The sequence below is a fragment of the Grus americana genome, chromosome Z, assembly GCF_028858705.1.
Source record: "Grus americana isolate bGruAme1 chromosome Z, bGruAme1.mat, whole genome shotgun sequence".
NCBI classification, from domain to species: Eukaryota; Metazoa; Chordata; class Aves; order Gruiformes; family Gruidae; genus Grus; species Grus americana.
The window spans coordinates 30,157,646-30,183,463 of NC_072891.1; the positions used below are offsets into that span (position 1 = coordinate 30,157,646).

General features: G+C 44.0%; 1 protein-coding gene across 1 annotated transcript in view; it reads left to right on the plus strand.

Moving 5' to 3' along the window:
- The window catches only part of DMRT1 (doublesex and mab-3 related transcription factor 1), a 59,301-nt gene that overhangs the window by 618 nt on the left and 32,865 nt on the right, over positions 1-25,818 (plus strand). Inside the window, exons 2-3 of the mRNA XM_054809967.1 lie at positions 2,529-2,712; positions 23,192-23,475. Coding sequence (XP_054665942.1) covers positions 2,529-2,712; positions 23,192-23,475 — 468 coding nt within the window. The remainder of the gene's footprint in view (positions 1-2,528; positions 2,713-23,191; positions 23,476-25,818) is intronic.

A 25,818-nucleotide genomic window follows, 5' to 3' on the forward strand; every position in this document is an offset into this window, starting at 1 on the left:
TTAATAGCAGATGCCCTGAAGGCGTGTAGGATTTAAGTCGCGGTGAGCCAGCAGCGGCAAGCGGCAGGTCTGGCTGCTCACCTCTGAGCACGCCTGAACGCATCTCCGTCTGAAACTGCGCACAGCCGAAACGTGCTGGCGGTCCTGAAGTGCGCGGATCCGGTTTAAAACCTTCGGAGAGGAACACTTACAGTTAACGTCAAATTGCCGTTTTTCAAATTGTTTTTAACTAGATAATGAATAACGTAACCAACTAATTGGTTAGCGAGAGTATTTCACACTGGTAGTTTCAGATTCGGTGTATCTGCTGATTTTCCTGATGCTAGGTGGCTTTAGTTGAGTGCATTTTTAAAATTTATTTATTTATTTATTTATTTATTTAAACACCGTTATTGCTGATTTTTGCATAGAGCGGCTCTGTAAATAGCTGTGTAGCTGGGTCGTCTTAAATCTAAACGAGGACTCAATAATAGAAAGAACCAAACTGCATCCAGTTCTGTGCAGGAATAACTTTTTTCGTTAATAGTCCCGCTGAAGTCACAGCTCCTCGGCTATGTAAATCACTGCTGTATTAGTCCTTACGATCTTTATCTTGAAAACATCATTAGGAGTAGTCCTGGGAGCGTAATGGCTACTAGCGTGCCTGAGCTCTGTGAGCGGGCTGGCACGTTCTCGTTCGTGCAAATAGCCCCCTGCAGACAAATTAATTGGAAGGCGTTAGGACTACTGGTGCAAGCGAAGGCAGTGAGACGAGACCCACTGACACAGTTTGCAACTAACATGCGCTCAGAGAGCTTCGTGATCCTGCATAAAATCAGTGTCCCACTGACACATTTTAAAAACCTCAACAGCCCTGAATTAAATCCTTCCCGGCTTTTTTATTTAATTATTCAGTGCAGATATACCAAACATCCTCTGAACCCACTGGGAGCTTTTATTCATTTAAATAATTCCTTCTTGTCGGTGGCATGGCAGTCCAGAAATTGTTATTATGCCTCAGTTACATGTGCTTTCTCTGCCCAGTGTGGAGCACAGAATAATAAACATGGATCCCTTTGCTGCCTGCCTCGGGGGAGGGAGCACAAAATGGGGTGTTCCCTGCACAAGTGTCCCCTTCTGCACAGACTGTTCTGCCCAGCAGCCTCTGTCAGGTGGTGAATGCCTCCTGCTAGCCAGTTCTGGTGGTGGCCCTCCTGGGGGTTTTCTTTTTCCTGCCTAGTATTTGAAAGGGGCTTTGAAAGCCTCACTAACTAAACCTTATCTGTGTAGGAGTTAACACATGGAAAGCCTGTCTTTCCCCCTTTTGATATATTTCTGCAATAAGCCCCTTGCTGCTGGTGGAATTTTACAGGTCAAGGTTATTGGCTTGTGAAGACAAAGTTACCCGTGGTGGTTGCAAGTCTGCACCTCCTGTTTGGGATGTCTCTATTGCAAGAGCTGTTTTTAATTTCTCTAATGGTATTACGCATCTGTGTTAGAAGATTGTTGCTATTGAATGTGGAAATGGAGGGAGGTCCTGTCCAGCTTACCCAGGAGAATTTTCAGCAAGAAAAGCCCCTGATCCCAGTCTGTAATCTGGGACAGGTTTCCAGGGTTCAAATACAGATGCAAATCAGTCACCTGGCAAGTTGCAGGATAGGTAGCTGTAAAGCCCCCAATGTCATATACACTGCCTGGACACATATCACAACTTGGCATCAGTGGACAGCTGTGCAAAATTGATCTGCCAGTTCAGATGAGGCAGAAGGGGTTCTCTGTATCTTCAGTAAGCAACAAGTACAGTTTGTTTGCATCCATGTGCAGACTGCATAGTGCCTGTGGGCTTGGCCAGTACCAGCTAGGCTTTGAAACAGTGTTGGGAAAGAAATGGGGACCTCCAGCTGCTCCAGGCCTGGCCAGCTATCTGCAATGTGTGTGATGCTGGCTGAGATGCTCGCAGGATGGTTCCCCATATTTGCCATGCTTCTTCCATGCTAGCTCTCTCTGTACGGTGTGCTGAAGTTCCTGTGAAGGGCTATATTTCCAGCAAAGAGTCAGCAAGGGAGCCCAGCAGGCTTGGACAGAGCAGCAGATTGCAGGTATAAGCCCTCACAAAGAGCTGCTTTATATTAATGAGGAGGCACAGCAGAGCCCTGCAAGTAGATGAATTTCTGATCCCCATCAGTTTTGTGTCAACAGAGAGGAGGGTAGTGACGACACTTTTCACAGTATGCTTTGCCCAAGAGCAGCTGTGTCGGGTGAGTGCAGTTAGCTTTAATACATCCTCATGTGGCCTCACTGGAGAAAGATGTATATAGCACCGGCATTTCATAGGTTTGTTCATATGTGTTTGGACACAAAAAGGCGTTGGTTTTGAATGGCTTTATAACCTTTGTATCCTCCGCTACCCACTGGCTGGATGGTCACATCAACGCTGTTGGGAGTACCAAGAGGAAAAAAAGACCCTTGAGTTTGAGACTTCCATTGTTGCCATTATAAATTCTGCTCAAGCCAGAGAGCATGCCCTGTGTCTGTCTTCTTGTTCCCAGGTTGCGCTGAGAAGGCAGCAAGCTCAAGAAGAGGAACTGGGGATCAGCCACCCAGTGCCCCTGCCGAGTGCCCCTGAGACGTTCGTTAAGAAGAATAGTGGTGGCAGCTCTTGTCTCCTGTTGGAAAGCAGCAGCCCTACGCACTCGACGAGTACAGCCATGACGGCAGCTAGCACGCAGTCAGGTAAAGTGCTGGGAAAGCGATGCTCGCGGCTGGGGGCAAGGGCTGAGATTGCTTACGCCTGCCTGCTGTTGCACCTCTTCCCCTCTCTGCAGCTTCGGGATTATGGAGAGTCCCCTTTCCAAGAACGGTCTTGCACTGTTGGTATGGTTAGCAAAAGGGAAGAACAGTCTTTCATATCTTAATTAGTTACTTCTACTTGAAAATCAGAATTAGTTTGGTAAAGACTGGCACGGTCATTGAATTCAATAGGGTGTATACCTGCAAGTAGAGATTTATGAGAAGCTTTTCTCCTTTCTCCCAGAATACGTACTCCTGCCACAGTCCTGGCAAATGCATGTTGGCTGGCTGTGTATCTTCTTCAAAATTGGGAGTTTTCAGCATTTTATAGGAGCCAAGTGTGTAGGTAATGTCATTGACCCCAGCAGCAGAGAGCTGCCTACCTTACGTGACTTGATGTGGCGGTACGTCTGTTCTGTGTGGCCAGGTGTGATGAACTATGAAAGACTGACACAGTCCTTCCACTCTACTACACCTTACTGTATTGCATTTAACCATTGTAAAACGAACAAAAAACCCCACCCCAAAACAAAAAACCAAACAGTGTTTGTCTGCAGATTCAGCAAAACTATGGCTAAGCGCAGCTGGGACTTAAAGTGCTGGAGTGAAGACTAGGCAGAGTGCTTTTTCCTATGCAGAGTGTATGCCTGACAGATACAGCAATTGAGTATGTATAAAAATGAATCTGATGTATAGACAGAGAAGAAAAAAGCAAACATAGAGGAAAATAAAAGGAAATTTAATTCATTTTTAATCATCTGTGCTGATGTCAATAATACAGGTGAATATACTTCCCAGTTAAAAAGATGCTTCTAAAGTGGACAATGCCTTGCATTAACTAATAAAAGGACAGCACATCTATGTGTCTGTCAAACGACATCACTCTGTTTTGCAGGCCATTTAAAGCCTTGTCAGATGGATTTGTTGCATCCATTGCAGACAGGCAGTTTCAGAGCAATGTGGAGGAATTTCTTTGGGAAGCTTTTAGAAGAAGTGGTTGATAAAACAATAAATAGCTTTTTATTAGCTTTTTTGTTTTCATTATTGCAGTCATGTTAGTGTCACCTTTGAATCGACGCAATTACTCCTTTCATATTTGGATTACTGCATGCTTTGTCTATAGACATGGAAAAGGCTAGCTAAAGATTAAAGTAGTATATTCAGTAACGTATAGAGATTGTGTGTAACTCAGGAGAACAAGAAAACCATTGCTTATACAGAAAGGCCAGAAAATGAAATTGTCTTACTGTCAACAAAATTTGCATAAGCTTTGATCTTAATGTTTTTAAAATGTCAGTGGAGGTATTTAATTTATTAATCCCACTTTAATAATTTCTTATTAATTCAATTAAATTATGGTCTTTTAATGAAAAACATTCATTAAACAAGCTTAAGGCAATTCACATGCTTGAACAAAGACTTGAAAACATGAAAATGCCTAATTCTGAAGTAATTTGAGTTGTTTGAAAATTTTTGGTCAAAGCAGTTGTAAATGGTTTGCAGTCATCTTTCTTAACAGTGGATTTTTCTTTGTGAGCAATTCAAATACATTGTTTCTCAAGCATTTTACTAAATAACTGTGTGTGGGTGACAACATTTAAAATACACAGCTTCATGTCCAGAGAGAAGGTGTGATTCCAGCCAAGAATCAAGGCAGGGTCAGTTTTGTTCACCAGAAATGGTAGAATCTGGGAATGAATAGGAAATTGGGTTCATAATTTTGTTTTTAGGCACCTAAGTAGCAACAGAAATTCATTCTTAGCTTGAAAGCAGCTGCACTGCATAAAGTTCTGTCCCAAATAATTTTGGTGGGTTCATCTGTTGAAACCAGTGTAAGTACTCATGGGTATGGATTTAACCAGTGACTGCGTGCTGGCTCTGAAGCTGCAGAAGCTGCTGTATGTTCCGCCAGACCTGTAGGGTGACTTCATCAGGTGTCAGAGTACAGGCTTCACCCTGGAAAGTCTGATTTTTCAGTGAGGAATACCGCTTAAATGTTCTGATGCTTTCTTTTTCTAGCATATAAAGATCTTTTGTTAGATAAGAAACTGTAAAGTGCCATGTGATGCAAAGTTCTTGTTTTAGGTGTCAGGTTGTTTCGGAACCAGGTACTCGAAGGATTCTTGCATTGCTGTTCTGTCGTTTTACTGGTACCCTCAACTGCAAGCGAAACAAGGCACCCTGTTGGAGCAAGTGTCACGGTCTACTCAGTTTGGTAGGCTGAGATGCTGATTTCGCAAGAATTTACAGTAATCATTAAGGCAGGCAGAGAGACTGAAACCCTTCGTGGCAGGGGAAGTCAGCAGCTCCCTGCAAGCACCAGGGAGTGCAGCGTCCCCTGTATGACACACATTAGACTGGGCAAGAGGTGCTTTCGACAGTGGTAATTCTGTTCCTCCTGTAAGTTTTTGGCTTCAGAAGAGCAGTTTTTCTTTTGGACTGCCATCACACAGAGCGTTGTTTGCCAGCAGAGGAGTAATGTGTGAAGGAGTCACACAAATCAGATGTAGTGCCAGAGAGAGAGTCTTTCCTTGCTGTATCCATTTTATTGGCAGATCAGAAATATAGTGACACCTGGAGAGACCAGAGACAATTTTTCAGATCCCTTCATGACATGCTGTTTCTGAAAAGGGGAAAAATGACCTATCATGATCATAGTGTAGGGTTTTGTCCATTTACCATCTCAAGCTTGGAAACCGTGTTTACTTTGGATGATGCGTATCTTCCTCACTCAAAGCAAACTGGGAATTTGCAGGGCAGTTGGAAGGGAGCAGACGGCAGTTGCAGGGCGTTAGCAGAGCCTCTTGCAAACAGATTTTGTAGTTTCTGTGCATTTTCCCTTAAAAACTTGCAGGTTGCTGAGAGCAAAGGCTTTAATTGTACAGAGCAACAAAAAGTTGTGATCCCAGGGCTTATAAAGTAATTGTCCTGCCTTCTGTAGAGTAAGTACATCTTGTTAGGTTAACTAGTGTGCAAAACTCAGGAAAAGACTATGGCGAGGCATTTAAAACATGCCTTTCAGACATGCTCAGTTTTTAAAACCTGGGTTCTTCCCTCTTCCATGTCATTTTGGTACCTCTGCCCTTTTAATATTTAGACATCACCAGGAGGCAGGGGAGAAGCATGATCATGAGACACCTTTGGGTGAGAGCTGCTTACACTAAAGGAAGGAGACAGTGCATTTCACTTTTCCTCCACTTTATTCGGTCCTCATCACAGACTAAGGGCCATGTTTGGCATTTGGCAGATGGGTTAGGGTGGCTGCACCATGCATCACCTGATGACCTGAAGGTGCTGGAAAGCACCCCTTCTTTCTGCTATGCTGTGCTCATGTGGGTCCAATTTAGAAGCATCCAATAAGGATGGGATTACTGTACGATGCTAAATGCCAGCTCCTGTGCTCTGCAGTGGTCAATTTCCTGTTGGCTTTGCAATGACCATTAGTGATGGTATTGTTCAGGTACCTTCATAGTATCACTGGTTGACAAGTTAAACATCATTGTCAGCAATTGTGAGTAATAAGCTTGTGCTTGTTCTTTCTCTTTACTACATTTATCATGTGTGATGGAGACAAAATAGTGTTCTTTTTACATTTCTCTAAGTAGGTGCTACCTTCACTTTGCAACTTTGTGAGGAACAGATGGATTTTTATCTGCTCATGAATATGGACTGTAGTGGGGTCAGCAGTAATACTACACCTAATGAATGACGGTACTGAGATCCCTTTGAATTTGCAGTGCCCTAGGTGTCTCTGAAAACCCTACCTTGCCTTCTTTTCTCTTCCTGTGCTTTTTTGATGTTATCTTTTCTATGACAATGTATTGTGATTTCAAAAATTGATGGCATGACCTTGCAGATGTTGTGCTGCATAGATAATGAAGTTAAAAAAAGTTATTAGAAGATACCATGGCCTGGTTTAAAAAAAAAGAGAAATTTTCTTTTTGAAAGAAAGTCCTTTTAAGTCTTTACAGTATAGTGTCATGTGCTGTCAGAATTTTGGTTTTATCAAAAAAAGTCTCATTCTAGTCAACTGATGGGCAACATGAGGAAGCTGCCATGGACGTTTCACCTTGAGAGTGCTCAGGCACTGGAACAAGTTTCCCAAAGAGGTTGTGGAGCCTCCATCCTTGGGGAGACTCAAAATGCAGCTGGATGGTGCCTGAACAACATGATCCAACTGTGAAGCTGGCCCTGCTTTGAGCAGAGTTTGGGCCAGCTGGCATTTAGAGGTCCTTTCCAAACTAAACTATTCTGTAAATCTATGAAATGCCTACTTTTTTGTATTGATGTTAAGTCAATGTATTCAAATTTGAAATTCAGCCAGCCTCAATACTGATCAGCATTTGCAAGCCTGGGAAAGAAATCCTGTCTCTTTTGACCTAAAACCACTCAATGACTAAATCTACAGTAGATTTCAACAGAAAATTAGCACCATGGAAGTTGACAGGTGGTGGAGAGAGGGTTGCTAGTTCAGGTGGCAGCAGCCTCCGCAGGGCTGAGCAGTAAGGAGAAGGAGGCATTAGCTGCTTTGCCTGCCTGTGCCAGGGCTAACATGATGGCTGCATGTCCTTAGAGGTCTTGGTGGGTCTGGAGTGGTTACTGATCCATCATCTTGCTCTTTCCTTTTGTCTTTGTCTCCTTGTTACTTTCTGACAATGATTTTCTCCTGCTGCACCCTCTACTACTTCTTCACCAGTTGAAGTTGCTGGCTGCTTGATGATCCTGCCAACCCTGCTTCAATACTGAGAGCCAGGCAACCCCATCCATTGCTTCCTGGTGCTTTTCCCCAGCTTCTCTCACAGCGAACAAAACTCTTCAAAAGAAAATAACATATTTGAACATGATGTGTCTTTACCGGATTGTACAGCTGGCAAAGAAATAAGTTTTGTATCCTTCACCTGTGAATAACTAACACCTTTCCATCCATAATAATCTGTTTTTCTCCAGATGGCTGCAGTTAAGATGAGAGAAAAAGAATCACATTTCCCTGTGTCTCTTGTAAGAGTTTGAACTGCCTTACCTCTCTTGCATAGGCAGTATTTCCACAGCATGGGTTAGACATTGTCTTGGTAAGCAGTTGCTGGAGACAGTCTTCTGCCTGTATGGTGGTTTTCTCAGTTGCTAAATCTCTTTCAAACTGGACCAAGTAAATATTTAGGGAGTGTTTCGCTTTGCACAATCTTTCTTTGGTTTAGGATAAAACTTTCCTCTCATAGGCTTTTTAAATTTCTGACTGATAGAACTATGTAATGAACAAAGCAGTCAGCAGTGTGCTGGCCATGGCTTTATAATTTTCAGTTCCTACCAAAATCACATGTTTTGCTTAGGGTTGCTTAAAAAGGCATTGCTTGTGAAGCAAGGGGGGTGTTTCTGCCTCTCTGCTGCTTTGGTTTCGTTGTACTTGGGAACGCTGCAAAGGAGTTTTGAGCATCTCATTATAAAAGGACATAGATAAATCTGAAAGGATAGAGGGAAGGGTGACAAAAATGATGTATGGCTTGTAGAAAAGGAGACTAAGGGTGGATATAACAGTCTATAAATATTTGAGAGGTAATAATATGGAGGAGGGGGAGGGATTATTTACAGTGCTTGAGACAGCATAACAAGGAGCAACGGCTTGAAACTAAAAAAGACAAAATTAAATTAGACAGTAGACACTTTTTCTCCTAACTAGAAGTGCAATTAGCAATGGAGTGACCTGCATAAGGACAAGGGGGTAAGTGAAGCATAATCAGAAGAGGTGTTTAAGAGTGTGTTAGATTACGATCTCAAGTGATTAATATGGGGGTAAACTCTGATCAATGTGCAGGTTAAACTAGATGACGGAAATCTCCTGCAGCTTTGTCATCTCCTATATGATTCATTGCCTCTGGCCATTGTTTGATTGTGTTAAATAAATCATAATGTTACAGGGTTCTGCATCCCTGATTAGATGTTTCCAGTTAATTCTCCAGTTCTGGAGCCTGCAGCTTGCAAAGTTTGCACTTTCCCTGCTCCTCCTTTCGAGCAATATTTGTTTCTCGTCTTTGCAGCTTTGTGTGTGTGTCTAGGCGCCTGTGTTTTGTCTCAGCTAGTATCTGATGGGCCGTACATGTTTATTCAGTGAGACACAGACTGTCAAAAGTGTGGTCATTCTGTTGTGTTGGTGAAACAGGTAGAAGTAGCGAGAATTTTCAGAGTTAAGTCTTTAAATGAAGTTTTATTTTTCCTTTCAGGCTTTCAATCCTGTCTTAAGCCTCGGTGGAAGTACAAAAATAAATAGCAGCATAAAAAGATTTTGAAAACCTCAGAGAAGATTGTTTTTCTTTTTCTGTGCAAGTGGTACTGTGGGGTTTGTCCAGGGCTGTCTTCACCCTGCTTCACCCCAGCAGGGGCTGCGGGGGTGTCTTTGCAGCATGTCAGGGAATCAGGGGTGCCAAGGACCAGCCATGACATATCCAGACCCAGTTACTTTGGGAGACAAGGGCTGCTCAGCCCCAGGGCTTCTGTGACTGCCTTTTGGGCTGGAGGGGTGGAGGTGAAAGCCCACAGGCAGCTCGGAAGGTATTTCCATACTTTGGTTGTGTTTGAGAAGAGGTTTTTTCCCCCGACAGAATTGGCAGTAGATTTTTTTTTTTTCCCCAAAAAATCTTTCACCCTAGGGCTTTCTGTGTTGGCAGCATCTTTCTGGCCGACTTTTCTTGCACCAGGCGAGGTTTCCAGATGTAGAGCTACCAGTTAGAGTAAGGTCCCTGCCAAGTGGCGTTTGCTGTGTGCTGAATGGACTTCACCATGTACACCGTCCTCGCACCTGGGTGCTTGGAGCTTCTCTTCCCACCAAAGGCCAGCGAGGCTGGTGGGCAGCCCTGTGGTTCTTTGTGCCTTGGAAGTTCTTCCTCCGTCACGCTGGCATTTGCATATGTGCATTCACATTTAGAGAGTTATCTGTGCTGGCTTGTGCTTTCCATTTGTCATTATGAACACTGAGATAAGGAATGGAGCAGAAGCAGAAGATGTACTAAGAATTTTCTATCTGTGGGCACATTATTACACTATCTGCAGCTAACCTCTTGTTCCTTTCTGTGTCCTTGAAACAGTTATTATGACTTATCTGAATGCGTGGGGCTTTCTTTTTTGTTTTTAGAAAAGACATAAGTGGGGAGTGAAGGAGTACTGCACGCTTCCTTAACTGAGCACTGGCATGATTTCTTGCTTTTTCTTTTTTTCATGTGCTTTCTTATACCTTAAAGACTGCTTTTGTTAGCTTTATTTATCAACTAACTTCCTAATTCAGCCTGTTGGCCCATTTTCTGTTTTCAGTAGATTTGTCACTTAATGACGTGGGGACTGAAATGCAGTTTTGAAGGTTCCTTTTGTAGGAATACTTTTTCATACGCTGCTTCTAATTCCTCTTTTTTTTTTTTTCTGAACTTTGCTATACTCTCTCCTGAGTTTGAGTACCTGCTAGTCTTAGTCAGAATTGTGAATAGGTCAATTCCTTAAGTATACGAACATCGTTTATGCGCTTCTGTCCTATGTTTCTTGAAGAGCTTGTGGAGGGTCAGTTAAGCACTGAGCTTCTCTTCCTTTGCAACGAGATTGAATGCCTTTTTTTTTTTTTTTTTCTCCTTCAGTTCCTATCTCCAGTTTCTATTCATACTATTTCTATTGCTTACAGCATAGGCCACCATTTGCTGACTTGGATGACGATCATCATGGGCACAACTGAACCTCAGATGATGTAAGCCACTGTAGTTCCAGTCACTGTGCATTTCTCTCTCTCAGTTGCGCATGAACAAAATTCATTAGTGATCAATTTGTATTTGCATGGAACAGTTTTTATGAGTGCAGATGTTGTTGCATTCATGTAACACTGGCAATCGTGTACAAAACTGACGCACATGCGTGTGATTTTTGCTCACTTGCCCAGGCACAGTGGATGTCTACAATGGTTCTTTACCGCTCCTGATATTGGTTTTTCCATCACGTATTAGGAGACAGAATGAAAAAGCCCTCCTGTTATTTCCCTTTGGTCTTTTTTAGAAACCTTTTGGGTTTCTGTCATCATATAGCTTATAACCAAGCATGGACTCCAGCTAATTCCAACCATTGTCCTACTCCCTTTATTATTTTTAGTGTGAGCCATAATGATTTTATCCCAGTCATATTTCCTCCAAGGTCTCCTATCTCAGACACTTGTAAAGCCTTCCCTCCCTTCTAATGTTCTCTTTGATCTCTTGTTAATGACTTAAATCCCTTTACATTTAATCCACACCGAGTTTCTTTCTCCTCCTCTCAATTTGCTTCTTTGCACCTGCAGGTGTCTGGGCTGTTTTCCATCACTGTCTAGAAATCTGGTTTTCTTTCCTAATTTCCTTTCTCTTTTAATTTCTTCCTTAATTTTTTTAAAAGTTGGGTTGATTTTAAGTTTTGCTCCCATTACACACTTTAGTAGCATGTTGAATGTCTGAATGCAGTGAGTTAAATGTTTGTAAATTTCTTTCTCAAATCGGGTATCTCAAGATGAATAATAGCGTGTATATATGCGTACATAGTAGTCATACTCCCAGCCGTTATACTGAAGATTGAAAGTGGCACTTGTTTCTTAGGCTCCTCATTTTCTGAAGCACTGATTTTATTGGTCCTGATCCTGTTAGCTGTCATGCATGCTAATAATTTTAGATATGTAAATAATCCTGCTGGTTTAGTTCAGTGTGAACAAATATATGCTGCAGCATTAAAATAGTGCCTAGCATCTTCACAGATTCAAAGCCATGTTCAAAGATTTTGAATGCTTTGTCTTTACTAAAACCATTCTTATTTGCCAATAAAGATTTGAATACAATCACTATAGCTGTATTATAAAGACCAAAAGTGCAAGTGAGGAAAGAACAAGCATTGCCCCCCTAGCTTACATAAAAAGGTCAAGTATTCTGCTCTAGTCAGTGGCAGAAGATGCTGAAAGTGGAATTTGCTGCTGTAGACATCTTATTGAGGGCCTGAAGCTTGCATTAAGTGTGGAAATAAAAATTATTTTCTGCAGGTTTTATTTCTTCAGCCGTATTAGGAGGATTTTTAAGTTGCGTGCTAAATGTTTGCAGCAGATCATTTTTATTAAGTGTACATGAAATGTGAGCAAAATGTGCCCTCTCCAGTTCTACTGAAATCAGTGGTGGTATTTCAGGTCCTCTTAGCTGGAGCTGGATTGGGGCTGTGTGTAGTACTGGGAAACTTATTATGCCAAGCTGCAGTATTCTGTCTGGGATTTCTCCCTCCTTGTTTTTTTCTCCCATTTCACATTTTCCTTTGAAAAAAGATTAACAATCTTCAATTTGAGAGGTTTTTTAGTTGTATTTAGGAGTGCACACACAGAGAATTAACAGTTATTTGACCCATTATGGGATAATAATTTTACGTGTTGAAGAGAAGAAGAAAAGCTCGATAACTTTTTCTGATCTTTGCTTTGAAGAAAGGCAGATGATACTGCTGTATATGGAGATGCTGACATTCTGCTTTCATTTCCAGCAGCAACTGAAATCAGCAGGATTGGATTACTTGCATGCAGCAGTTAAAAAAACCAACAACAAACAGCAACAGAAAACTTGGCTGAAGATCTCTCTGGTCCATTAATGCTGATTTCCAGTAAGTCTCGTAGCACTGGGGAAATTCCTAAGGCCTGGAAGAAAGCTGATGTCATGCTGGTATTTAAAAACAGCAAGTGTGGCAAGATGGGTGGCTACAAATCCATCAGCCTGACACTAGTTTTTGTGAAAACAGCAGAACTGAAATGTGCAAGAGGAAGAGAAATGCAACTGTTAAAAGGATGCTCACAGATGAATTAACGGAAGTTTGTGGGTAAAAGATTCTGTCAAGTTAGTAGTTTTTTATCATTACAAAATTGCTTGACAAAGTGACATGTTGATGCAATCAAATTCTGATTTTTGTATCCCCTGACGTCTTGCTTAGGAAACGGAATTGACAGAAAGCCAATATTGTATGTGTTACATGGTTTTAGAAGGATGATCCTATCAGTCTGAAAGCGTAGGTCTGAGTTGGGGAATCTAATGCGGCGGTCTTTCTAGAGGAGTCTGTAGGGGGACCTGCTTTTGGCTGTAAGCTGTGTGGTCTTCCCAGTGGTATCTTGGAAGCAAGCCTGGAATCGCCACAGGTCGTGTTGGTAGGTGATGGAAAGGCACATGGACTGGCAAGCGGTGGAGAAGACAAGTGCACTGTGGGAGCACTTGGCTAGATGGTTGCTCAGGTGCAAGCAAGAGCTACTTTAACCCATACCAGAAGTGAAAAACAGAGCAATCTGTCCCTGAGAAACATTGTCACTGCAGAGAAGCTAATCGCCATGAGGGTACTGTGCTGAATGTTAGTGGTTCCTTGTGGAAAAGGATGACCAAGGACTGGTACAGCTCTTTCAGGCAGATCTGTGGTGGTGGGAAGGAGGCTTGGTGTCTTTTGTGCCTGAAACTGGTGAGGTGCCTGTGGAACTAGTGGGACTTCTTCCCTGGTGACATTGTACGTACGAGAAAGTGGGCTCTCAATGGATATTGGGAGGTAGATCGTTGGTGGTTATTAAGTAAGCATATCACACCAGGCTCAGGAACGTCACTGAGCCAAAAGCAATGGGAAGCTGGGAAAGGGGGCGAGGGAAGTACCACATTTGTTTGCCCCGTTCGTACTGTTCCCAAGGTTTCTCTTTATAGCTGGTGTGGGTATATAGCCATGGTCCAAACCAGCACACCTGGGCTTAAACTTGGAAGGGCTCAGGCGGAGACGCAGGAATGATTAAAAGACCAGAAAACACATCCTGAGGTGAGAGATGGCAGTTCATTTTACCCTTTAGTGATCCCCTCACGTAAGATTTAATTAATCCCCATATAATTGTTCCGAATCACTTGTGCCTTTGCCAGACTAGACCAGCTCAAGTTGAAGTTTTCTGTGTCGTTTCATGGGATGGGTTTTGACATTGTGATCAGATGCATGATGTGGATGCAGAATCCCATTAAAAGCTTGTGTGTTGGGTGCATCCACCATGGATGCATGTCAACAAAAGATGATAACAGATGTCTTAATTCTAGGATCTCCCAGATTTTCTTGAAACATGCTGTTCTTGCTGCTTAACTTTCATCCTTGACTGTCTCTCTCTGGTAAATGTCATTCTTAGTAAGATGCGCTGTCCCACTTAGGACTGATTTAGTCCTTTATGGGTGGAACTGGAAAAGATTATTCCACTTTGCTCAAAAGACAACTCCAGCATTATTCCTAGAGGGAGGAAGAAAGTAATACTCATTCCTTTGGGATGAAAATGAGTATTGTTCTGGCAGTCAAGAAGACCTTGAGAAGCAGGAGACCACAGCCATTGATGTCTTTGTGGATAAAGCCACCTCCTGCCCCGGGATGCATGCCCTGTGCCTACAGACGCTGCTGCTGTTACACCCACTCCTCGCTGAGAATGCTGGCTGAACTCACGGTCCAGCTGCTTCATCTGGCAAGGGGTGTTGTGGGACACCCCGAATCTGCCCTGGCTGCCAGAGAAAGGTGCAATGGCTGGTGATTCTGTTGTGGGGCGGTGGGAGGAGGTGAAAAGCGTGGTAGGGGTTGGCAGGTAATAAGTGCCCAGGTGAGGCATACCCATGATAAGGAGGTGGGGCAGATGAGCCTCTGCGCACTTGACTTCTGGGGAAGAGGCCAGGAGCCTGCAAGAGGCTCAGAGTTGTTGGGTGGTGCATTTTTTTCTTTTTTTTTTCTTTTTTTTAAAATGTCTATTTTTACTTTGAGAAGAAAGGCATATCTCTGCTGAGCAAGTGTTCCTGGGTACGGTTGGAGAGGTACCTATGGATTGTGGTGGCAATAAGCTGTTTTGGCTATGATTTATTCTCTTTAACCTGGAGATACAGCTGCTTTTAGCCCATGTGTCTGGTATGGCTGGTAACAGATTTTTCGACTTCTCCCTCTAATAGATGTTAGTTGAAGCACAGCTGGGCATCCAGGGCTATTGGGACAGGCAGTCCTGAACAAGGAGGAAGAAAGAAACACTGTATTTGGTGTTTGAACTCGAGATGAGCTTAAGATGGGGTTGTAGCATTGTTGGCAATTGGGAGAGGGAGAGAAAAACATGCTTTTCTCGAAAGCTTTCTGGTCAAAACAATTGGGAGGACTGCAGAGGTGGTTTTCCATAGGTGAATGAGAGTCGGGCAGCCCCGTACATCTCAGAAACTGGGCTCCAGGACAGGGGTACGAGCGCAAGCTCCCCCGCTGCTCTGCGGACCCTGCTCTTCTCTGGTATTTGCTGGTTCATCTTGCACGTGGGGTGACTCTTGCTCATACCGCTCTTAAGGTCTGCACCTCCCTGCTGCCTCAGAGCCAGCACAGAGTGGTGGGCCTGAGATCTGCAGACTGTGGAGAAACGTGGAGAAGGGTTTTTTCTTCACAGCGGTGGCTCGGGTAGCCATCTCTTAGGGCCTGAATTCAGGGATGCTTTCAGGAGCCCAGGGTCTCTGGTTTTTCACTCTGCTTTTAGGGAGAAGGCTTTCAGATCTGAAAGGCCTGATTCTGCATACCTTGTGCTACAGTAATTTATACTGTGCACTTTTAGTCTGAAGTGAGTACCTGATCCTCGACGTTTCATTTTATTTGTCATGATGCCAGAAAACGAGAAAACTGTCTCGAATTTTGTTGTGTTTGGGAAGTTTTATTTAATCACACAGTTCAAAAGCATCATTTTTTTTTTACTAGAATTTACTAAAAGATAATTTCTTAAATATCTCTTTTCAGATGGGCATGTGGCTTAAGAGTTTTATACATACAAGGACCTGAAAGAGAGGTTTTAAGATAAAGCACCCTCTGGAGTATATTGATAAAAAGAGGACTAAGGGGAAAACAAAAATCAGGATGCAGGGAGTTGGCTTTCTTGTTTTCTTGAGAGCCTTGCTTCTCTGTAGGGTCCAATTCCAGTGTCCTTATGAGGAAGAGGGACATAGTGTGTGGATTCATAGGGCGGTGAGGCTGTTAGCTGAAGCAGATGATACTGAGATGCAGGTCAGCACCTGGTCCTTCGTGGGGAGCTTTGAGAGCAGTGAAGATGAAAAGCCAGTGCTTTGCACACCCACATTGGTATCCATAAAGGACAATCCCTGTGAATCTCATATTGGACCAAATTTGTTTCTTAGGAACCTGTACTGCATTGGCAGAAGCTGTAAATTAGGGGGAGGGAGGGCGGTGTTTAAAGCCCCCTTTCTGTTTTCTGAAGGAGCAGTAAATGGGCTTGTGTGTGAAAGAGTAGGGCTCAGCAGAGTTACACAAGTGTGAAAAGAAGCCAAAATGGTGGAATAAGGCTTTGGGGAGGGAGAGGAGAGAGAATATGGCGTTGGAGAGGAGAGCAGCTGGGACCTTCTCTGGAGTCTGATGCTTAGGCTTAGCCATGTGTTGCTGTCATGTTCCTCAAATTCCCATTGAGAGACCCCAGCCTCTTCCCATTCCCTTCCTTCTTTTAACTAAAGAGGTTTCCTTTCCTCTTCTCATCTTAGCTAAAGCAAGGAGTTGGAATAGGGAAGGTGTTAGTGTGTAATACTTTGTACGGTATCGCTATGCAGGGTATGAATAATAAATCACACACTACATGCTTAGACAATTTACTGCTGGCTTTTGTATGTGCTGTGACAAGTGCTCAAAAGGTCAAAAAAGCTTCCTTAACAAATTTGATAAGATAATGCAGTGAGCTGTAACAGCATAAAGTCCTGGGGGCCATAGACCAGAATAGAAGAAATAATTATGCATGGTAATGGGTAATTACAGATAATGGCCTTTTTTGGGGGTGGCAGAAAATACACAGCCCCACAGCCTTGTCTGGAATGAACATTGTCTAGCACATTAACTTTATAGCAAGCTAAAAGTTCAATGCTGGAACTGAAGATAATCCGCAACTTCTAATGGGAAGAGAACAGAAATACTCCTCTCAAAGACAGAGCAAGCGTACAGGTCTTGTTCCTCAGGAGGCAGAGTGTCTCAGCAGAAAGTAAGTAATGGTGCCAGCTTTCTTTGACATCTGAAATAGCTTTGTCATGATTGTCTGGTGGGAGAAACATATTGTTCCAGCATTTCTGATTATGATGTTAGGGAGTGATTTCACACTGGCCTCGTTCAAGGCTACTGTCCGACCTCAAAGCCAGCTATGAATTGAACTAATGCGATGCGAGACTTAATATTGCCAAGCCAGTTAATAGGAGTGTGCTGATGCTTTATGTACTGAGCAAGGGGAAATTGTCAGCTGTGGATCCAAGACTCTTTTGAGGTCTGAAGGCAAGTGTTTCCTAACTGAATAATTCTTTTTTGGTGTTTTAATGGCATAGCTGTCTGCTGCCACAGAGGCTGGCTTACAGGAAGATGTTAACACTGCAGTGATGAAAACAGCCACTCTGAATTGAAAACTGCAGGACGTGTAAACTGCCAGAAGCTGAACTGTGCTCACTGGGCAATGGCTATGCCTTCCTGCTACTTGAGTGAATGTGTTACTTGAGTAGTCACAGTCCTGCATTTTCAGCAGCGTGTCTGTGTATGTGTAGAGTCTGTAGGCACAGAAGAAATAAAAACTGCTAACCGTAAGTGTATATAAGAACTCAATAAATGCGGGCAGTGAAATTCTCTTAATTGCCACATTGCATATTCAGAATCCTTTTTTCTGAAATACGCAATCAGATGGAGACTAATCAGCTGTTATGGCCACATGACTGAATTGAGCGGTACCACTGCATGCTCCCAGACATTGAAACGTGACTATATGGGCTATCTTGATTTTTTTTAAACAGTTCCTAGTGTGCATCCATCCTAAGCTGACTAATATTCTCCCCCAGATTCCTGAGTGTGGTCCAGTAACCATTCCCAATAGGCAATTTGGTGCTACCACACTGTTTTAGATGCTGAGAAAGTCTAATAGTGTGGAGTGTGCCATTTGACCTCAGCATCAGCGGCTTGCCCAGGCATGTTTAAATTACTGTTATCAGTGTATAATGAGATGTATAACTGGCCCTTAACGGTACTGGTAGGAACAGAAAATATGCCATGCTTAAATACAGAATGAGTGAATGTTACTTCAGTGTTTGCATTTCTTGGTCTGTATGCTTAAAAACACATTTTCATCTCTGAGATAGAGATAATAGAAATTCCTGTGAATTCCCTGACATTTCTCCTCTCTCCTCCCAAAAAGTAAGAAGGGAAAAAATGATCTATATACTGGCTTCCACGTTGATTTTGCCATGCATATCCGCAATTCGTGTAAATCGCCATAGCTTTATTGAAGTAAATGGTCTGAGACTGGTTTACATTAACTGAGGACTGGACCACTGTTTTTCACCATGCTCTGCTAAGTGAAGGCAGGAGCTCCTCATAGGTTACTGAATGTATGAGACCCATATGTGTAACTGACCCCAAAAACTCACCTTCCTTAGAAGAAAATCCCAGCCACCCTGAAATGAATTACTGGTTAACTACTATTAATATACCATAGAGCTGGAGAGTCGTCTACAACACTGCAAGATCAATAACAGTATTTATTGTGCATCATATTGATCTTCTATGAAAGAATGGGCCATATTTCACACTGTGTACATAGTGCAAAAAAAGTAGCATCAGTTCTCTACAGGAATTAGTAAAGGCATAGAAAAGAGCTTAGAGATCCAAGGGCACAACTGCATGAAGGGATACTGTTGTCTGACTGCAAGAGCATTGCTCACACACAGAGACTGTCTGATAGTCCTACGTTATAGATTTGGTGTTCCAAAAACTGAGCGAGAATTTTAACCACTCTTTTTTTTATTTACTCTTCTCATTTCTGTTCCTTCTTGTACAGGTTCCATCCCATATTTTTTAATCGTGTCCTGTTTGCAACTTCCAAAATGTTAAAATTTGTGGGTAGTGACAGGGGACAGACCCAGGAGCCTTTCCCGGTTTCTCCATGCAGAGAGTGAAGTCAGCCAAGGTGTGAGCCCAGCTCCTGCAGCAGCCTTCTTGTTTTAAAAGGCGGGTGGAGGGGCAGAGTGGGAGTCTGATGGTGTAGCAGCAGTTGCCTTGTTGAGAGCTTAATTCCTCTCGAAAATTGCTCCCCTTAGAGCAATGAACCTCAGGGCTGCCCCTCATGTGCAGGTGTTGTAATGCAGCAAGCTCTGAGGCAGGGGAGGACCCTCTCCTTGCCAGCAGAGCCATTCAGCTGTGTTGAATTACATTCGGGGAGAAAAAAAAAAGAAAAAACCAAGAAAAAACAGCTGAAAGCTGCTTTCCTAACCTTGGTATTCTCTCCTTGCTGGTGGAAAATGCGGCCACGGGCTGACAGCCTCACTTGAGGAGGACGTCTTGCTCACTGAGCAGCTGGGGTGAGGCTGTGGTGAAGGTTCAGTCTGTAGGTGGGAGTCAAGAATTAGAGGTACAGGCCGAAGACCGACCAGAGGAACCCCAGTTAGTTGAAGTTTAGTTACAGCCATTGCTTCCGATAGATCTGCCCTCTTCTGCAAACAGTGGCTGTGCCTGAGGGTGTTGCATCCCAGAAGCAGTGTGCTTGCCCACCAGCTGGCTAGCAGACTATAGCTGGAGACAACCGGCATGGATAGGGCAAGAATTCCCCTGGGTATATGATAAACACAAAATCTTCTCTGGGCACATCTCTGACTGCCTTGTTTTATGCCTAGAGCAACGTTCTTCGGCCTTTAATTCTGCTCCCCTTGGCACTTAGCACGTCTTTAAAGGTACCCCATGTCGGTACTGGCTGGTGTGACCTGCTTTTCTTCCTGAGCTTTCATTGCTCAGAAAAAAGTCAACACTTTCAGGGCTTTCTCCATTAATAGCAAAACTCTTTCCCCTTAATGTATTTATCTGTGTGTATGTTCTATATGTGTTGTACGTGTGTGATTGATGTATGCATTAGTAGTGGGAAATGACATGATTCAGACAGGCTGGATGGAGTAAGAGCGTAGAGCTGGACTGCAGACCTGTCTTTGACCAATTGCATGCCAGAGTCACTGAAAACATGCAAGAGCTCAGCTCTCCAGAGGCATCCTTCCCTCAGGTTGGCTGGTTCAAGACTGCGAGGAGTTTAGAGTAACCAGTGGGGTGCTTTGACCTGGTCTCACCTGACATCAGCCCACAGTCCAGATAGCATGAAGCTATGTTTTGTGTGAGATGTCTCCCTTCTCCTGGGTAAAGCGCTGAATCTCCTCCAGATGCTGTAGGGGGAAAAAAAAAAAGTAGAGACTTATTCTAAAGCATGACATCAAAGAAAATCTTACCTCCTAAAGTCAGGGGAAAGTGTGAGTTGAAGTATGTGGCGGCTTTCTCCTGCTCTTTTTCAGATGTTGCCCGTCTTTCCATCTTCAGAAGCATGATATGTCTTGGGATTTAGGGAAAATTAACTCTTCAGGCTGTCTTTCCAGCACCATCGCAAGAGTCCTAGTTCTGTATGGAGTTGGGTGCATTTGTCCCTTCACTTGAACTTTCCCCTTTCCCATGGCTGCTGTTTTTATTGCTAATCTGCTGGGGCACATCCCCGTGGCATGGCCACAGCTCAGAAGGGTTGTGTGCAAGAGATGTTATGAGGACCATGGATTCCATAATTTTGCGTTTATAAGAGAAAAATGCCCCAGGCTGCTGATGCCTGGGGATTTATGTGTATGGGTGCATGAGTGGCTGAATGAGCAGGTGACCAGCTTTACAGACTCAATATTGAGTCTTCAGAGGGCAGCTGATAGTATTGTAGAGACTGTTGGAGAGTGGAGGGACAGCAGAAGGAAAGCAGAGGACTGTTCTGGTGGATTTGTAACAGCCCTGAGCACTGAACCACTGGTGGCTGTTGTGCAGCTAGGTAAACAAAAAATGGGTGGCAGCAAGTAAACCCTTTTGCACCTCTGGTGGAAATGGTGGTAGCCCCAACCACAGACAGGAGATACAAAGAGGAAAGAAGGGGGCAAAAAGCATGTTTTTTTCTTCTATTTAAAGCAGCAGAAGACTGCCACCACTGCTCTTTCTTCAGGAAGGAGCTGTAGCACTACCAGCCACGGGAACATGACAGAGACATCAAGGATGCATGTGTCATTTTATGGATAGCTATGGACAGGCCTGTTCTAGCCTAGCCCATCTTGTCCCATGTTAGGAAGTGTAGTGCCTGAGACCTTTCCAGAAGTTGCAGGAAAACATGCTGCTTCCCCCCCGCCCTTCCTTTTACCTGCCTACACCTCAGGGTGGCTCACCTTTTGTGTGAAGGTGTAAAGAAGCCCCATCTTCCTGGCACTAGTATTCTTAGCGGAAAGTATTATCCCTTCTTATGATGCACTGCAAGTGGAAGGACACTGCAGAGGTTTCAGAAGTTGCACATTTGTGCAGCATAGCGTAGCCCTGCCAGAAGTTATGCAGCCAGCTGCCTTGCATATCTCTGTCTCATGTGAAGTCTGTATCCCAGCAGGGAATGTGTTGGAGGGTTTTGCTTTCGGCTTCTATTTTACAGTATGAAAACCAGAACAATTGGACCGCAGCTTTATTCGGGAGCTAAGTTTGGGGAGAGGAGTTAGGCTTGTGCTGTGATTTATCAGAATTGTTGGCTTTTCAGTGCCAGTCGTCTAAGTTCTGGTTTTATCAAAGACACAGACAAAAGGACTTGAAGAGAAGCCTGCCTAGAAGCAGAATAATAGCAATAATAAAATTCTGTAAAAATATGAAAGTGCAAAAACTGTGAAGGGTCTTTTGTGGCATTGCAGACTCCTCTGTTCTGTGTGCCAATTTGAGAGGTACTCCCAAAGAAAAAGGCCAGTTGTCTTGGTTCTCACTCACATAGGGCTGAGGGGCAGAAAAATCAGATGCAGGAGGACTGAAACACTCTGCTTGCTAATAAATGGATAGTTTGTTGATGTCAACAAAATGTCAGCAAGAGCTGAATAGGGGCACTGTATAATTCAGTAACCTGGAAGGAGACTATCCGTGATTTCAGAGAGCTTTCCTTACACCTGAAGAAGTGAAACAGAATTGCAGTGTAAATGGCAGTAATTGGTAAAACCGATCATAGTGTGCAGCTAATAAACAGTACGGTAGAAGTTGTTACCATGACTCTGAGAGGCTGGGGAATGCCACCATATTCATTTTGCAGGTAAGTAACCAAGGTACAGATATACCAAGAGAAAGAAGCAAAAGGAACTAGGCAACACCTGCCTGACATCTCTCTTAGGGCTGTTATTTCATACGTGCATAATGTCCGTGCTGCTTCATCTCCATACCAATAGCCCTTGAGAACTCATCAGTATGCTTTAAGCCACGTGCTTTCTCCTCCATGGTAGAGTTAGACGACACCATGGGAAGAGCAGGAGCTCACTGCAGAAGGGACCATTAGGCTGCAAACACTGTAAACATTGGTGCAGGGCAGGGTTACAGGGGTGTGGGCTAGAACCAGAGCTGCAGGGATGGCGGGATTTACAGTTGTTCCCTTGTTTAATATGTAGATGTATATTTGCCATGTGGTTAGACTTTCTAAGGTTGTGGCAGGTTTTTTTCTGTCTGGCTTAGCCAGATTCAGTGTGTCAGAGAGAGCTTGGCTGTGAAACGGTACTGACAAGCAGCTTCCTTTTTCATTCTTGCAAATATTGCAAGGCACTGGTTGACACTGGAGTGAGGAAAATGGGACTTAAAACATCTTCTGAGAAGCCTTCCCATCTTACGGAATGACAGGGGAGGCAGGCCTTTGTGGGGACAGCCTGTGGGAATGCGGCCGGGTGTCCTCTGGTCTGGAGGCACTCCAGAGTGCAGGCAGCAAGTCACGAGTAATCCCCTCTGCCACCTCCTCTTTTGCCAGTAGTCTGGGAGCTTGTCCTGCTCTGTGATTTTGTGGGGAAATGGGAGTTAATTTGGGTGTGGAGGCTGGGCAAGGGTTGAGGGCCTCACTGCTCCGAGGTAGCATGTGGGCTTCTGAGACACCTTGGCTTCTCTTGGCTTTGTGGCTGTTTGTCCTTTCTAGAGGCATGTTCAGAAAGTGTCCTCTTAACCTGCAGGATGCTGGCTGGAGAGGGGTCATCCTGCAGCTAGAGCTGTTCTGCTTCCAGGGAATTAAGAGACTTGGCACGCTGTTACAATTTAAAACTAATAGGGGGCTGCATTCTTAGCTGGTCTAAATCATCAGATCAACTGATGCTGCTTGAGGACTCAGAGCATTGCCTTAACCCCAGCTGCTTTTGTCTCCTGTTTTGCAGTCTGGGGTGTGTGTAGGTGGTGGTCTCCAGCTTCGAGTGGACATCAATCCACTTGAGTTTCTACCAAGCATCCAGCCGTGTTTCCCTTTCAGCTCACACCTCTTCCTATTTACTACGCTCTGTCCAGCCTTCAGGAGAAGTGGTAGCTCATCAGAAGGTGAAAGGTAATGGTCTTCATGGACCCTCCTGTTTCATAATGGCTTGGTTTTTTTCTTTTTCAGAGGGACGGATGCTCATTCAGGACATCCCTTCCATCCCCAGCAGAGGGCACTTGGAGAGCACGTCTGATCTGGTTGTGGATTCCACGTACTACAGCAGTTTTTACCAGCCATCCCTGTATCCTTACTATAACAACCTGTACAACTACTCCCAATACCAAATGGCAGTGGCCAGTGAGCCTTCCTCAAGTGAGACGGGGGGTACGATTGTAGGGTCGGCCATGAAAAACAGCCTTCGAAGCCTCCCAGCAACATACATGCCAAGCCAGTCGGGAAAATCATGGCAGGTATGGCATTACAGAGGTGTTACATGGAAGAGTGAAATGAACAATAAGTTGTTTCTTGGGCCTGATTCTGACCTCCTGTTTGCTGGTTTCATGGCAGTGCAAAACCAGAACCAGATTCCAGGGTGGGATTAGGACCCATGTTAGGAAAGCTAGCCGAAATGGGTGGTTATGGTACAGCACAATGAAGGCAATGATACAGATATAGGTAGGTTGCAGCAAGCACCCACTTCTGGAGAAAGAGTCCAACTGTATTACGCAGCATAGCCTCCTGGGACCTTCAGGTGTCATTTCTCAGAGGCTGTGCTCTTCAGGAACCTGGTCTTTTCTCTTCAATCTTTCACATCCAAGGCACTGAAGTGATCGAGGAGACCATGCTGTTGTTCATTGTGTTGGTGGCAGTCAGTTGAATGTGACGTGGCTTGTTGCTAATGGTATGTTCTGACAGTGTCAGCTCCAGGGCTTGCGATTTTGACTTGGGTAGCTCAGGTTGCAGGCTGTGCCTGAGAGGTTCGCACCAGAGCTCTGTGTTAATTCGGGTATAAAGTCAACAGAGCCCTCTGTAGGACTTGATGATTGTAGCCTCCAACTCAGTACCAGTTGGAGACTGGAAAAATGGGAAATCTGCCAAGGCAGGGGGTTCTTGGCAAAGTAATTGGAGCCATTTCAGTGACGTGGAGGCTATTTGGTCTTGGACTGCAGTGGTGCTTTTCTGTCTGAGATTGGGCTCAGGAGGCTACGCCCTTTTGGTCTGTGTACACCCATGTCTCTTGTCCAAGGGCAGGAGAGGGCAGACCTCCTCTGTAGGTCATCAAGAGCAGGCAGGCTGCCTGCTGCAAAGGCTCTGCTGTGAAACCACTCAACAATGAAAGATTAAATGTCCACCAAAACCTCCCTTCTGAAGGGAGCAGATGGGTCGTCCCCTTTGCTGACAGAGAATTCCTCTAGCAATTCTGGCACAGGGACCGACCCTGAATGAACATTTTAACTTCTGATACCGAGGAGCTGGAACTAAGATCAGAGTGATTACAATTACTGTAGCAGTCCACAACACCTTCAGTGAGGCTTTCCTACCAGAGGACCCTTTTTTCATGGAAAGGTCCTTCTGAAAATTCAGAGGCCTCCTAGGGCCACAGCTTGCATGATTTTAAAATTGTGGCTTTACAGCAGTATGCATTTAGTGCTATTCCATGTCCCTTTTTCGCCATGAAAACAGCTGTTTGGGGAAAAGAGCTGTTTCCCTTCTGCTGTGTGAGCCCACACCACGAGAGCTTTCTTCTCTTAGTCTTCTTGGTTAGGTTACTTGATAGCATCCTGTCTAGCTGCTGAATTTGATCACCAGACCAGGGGGAGAATTAGTTGAGGCAGGCTGGGGACAGGATTTTGTGCATGGTAATGAGGTGAGGTGCCAGTGCTTTTTTAGATTTTTCATTTTGGTTAATTGAGTTAACCTGGCACATCATAGCAGAGTGTTTCAGATAGAAAGTTACTTCTTCTGAAGCTTTTGCATTACCTAGCATGTAAGAGCCTACTGCAAAGCTGATGCTTGGAGACGCTGTCACAACACAAATGAGGGGCAGCAACATTCATTTTGTGAAAATAATGTTCTTGCAGGCTGCTAGTCCCACACTTCACCATTCCTCCAGCCAGTAGAGACTTCTGTGATTTTGCTTGGGAAAAAGGAAAGTAAATTACAGGTATTGACTATCCTAGTGCATAGTGCTTGAGGAAGAGATACATGAGGGTATGTTAAAATATGTTAAAACTTGGAATGAAGATGGTGTCCTCTCAGTTCTGTTGTCTTGTACTGTCATTTGAAACTAGGCTGTATGTGTAAGAAGTCTTGGCCTAGAGGGTCCATTGTTTCACTGTGAGATTACCTGTTTCTTGTGGGACCTTTCACACCCCTTAAAGAAATAAAAGCTATAATGTGTTTTCCATTATTTTTTCTCTTGAGGTCCTGCAGAACCTGTAACTAACTTCTGCTTAAGTGCCACTCAAATTAGTGGAATACCAAATAAATTAAGGAAAAAAGAGATGGTTATTGTCAAAAAAGACCATTTTCCTTCCACCATCAGGCTCCAAGCACTGAGTGGGTTGTATTCACCTCCATGTGAATTTAGTGGTTTACTTGACCTAAGATTTTAATTTCTCCTGGCCAGACCTTTTTGGGTCTCTCAGTGCTGTTTTGGTGAGATGTCTGTGCAGAGAGACTAAAGATAGTGCTTTCTGCCTGCAGAAGTGACATCTCCCCAGCTTCTCAGTGGCCTAAAACCAGGACCCCCCCCTCCTGTTCGGTAGGGCAGAGTGTAGTTCAAGGTCGGTGTCATGTAACTTAAAGCTGTT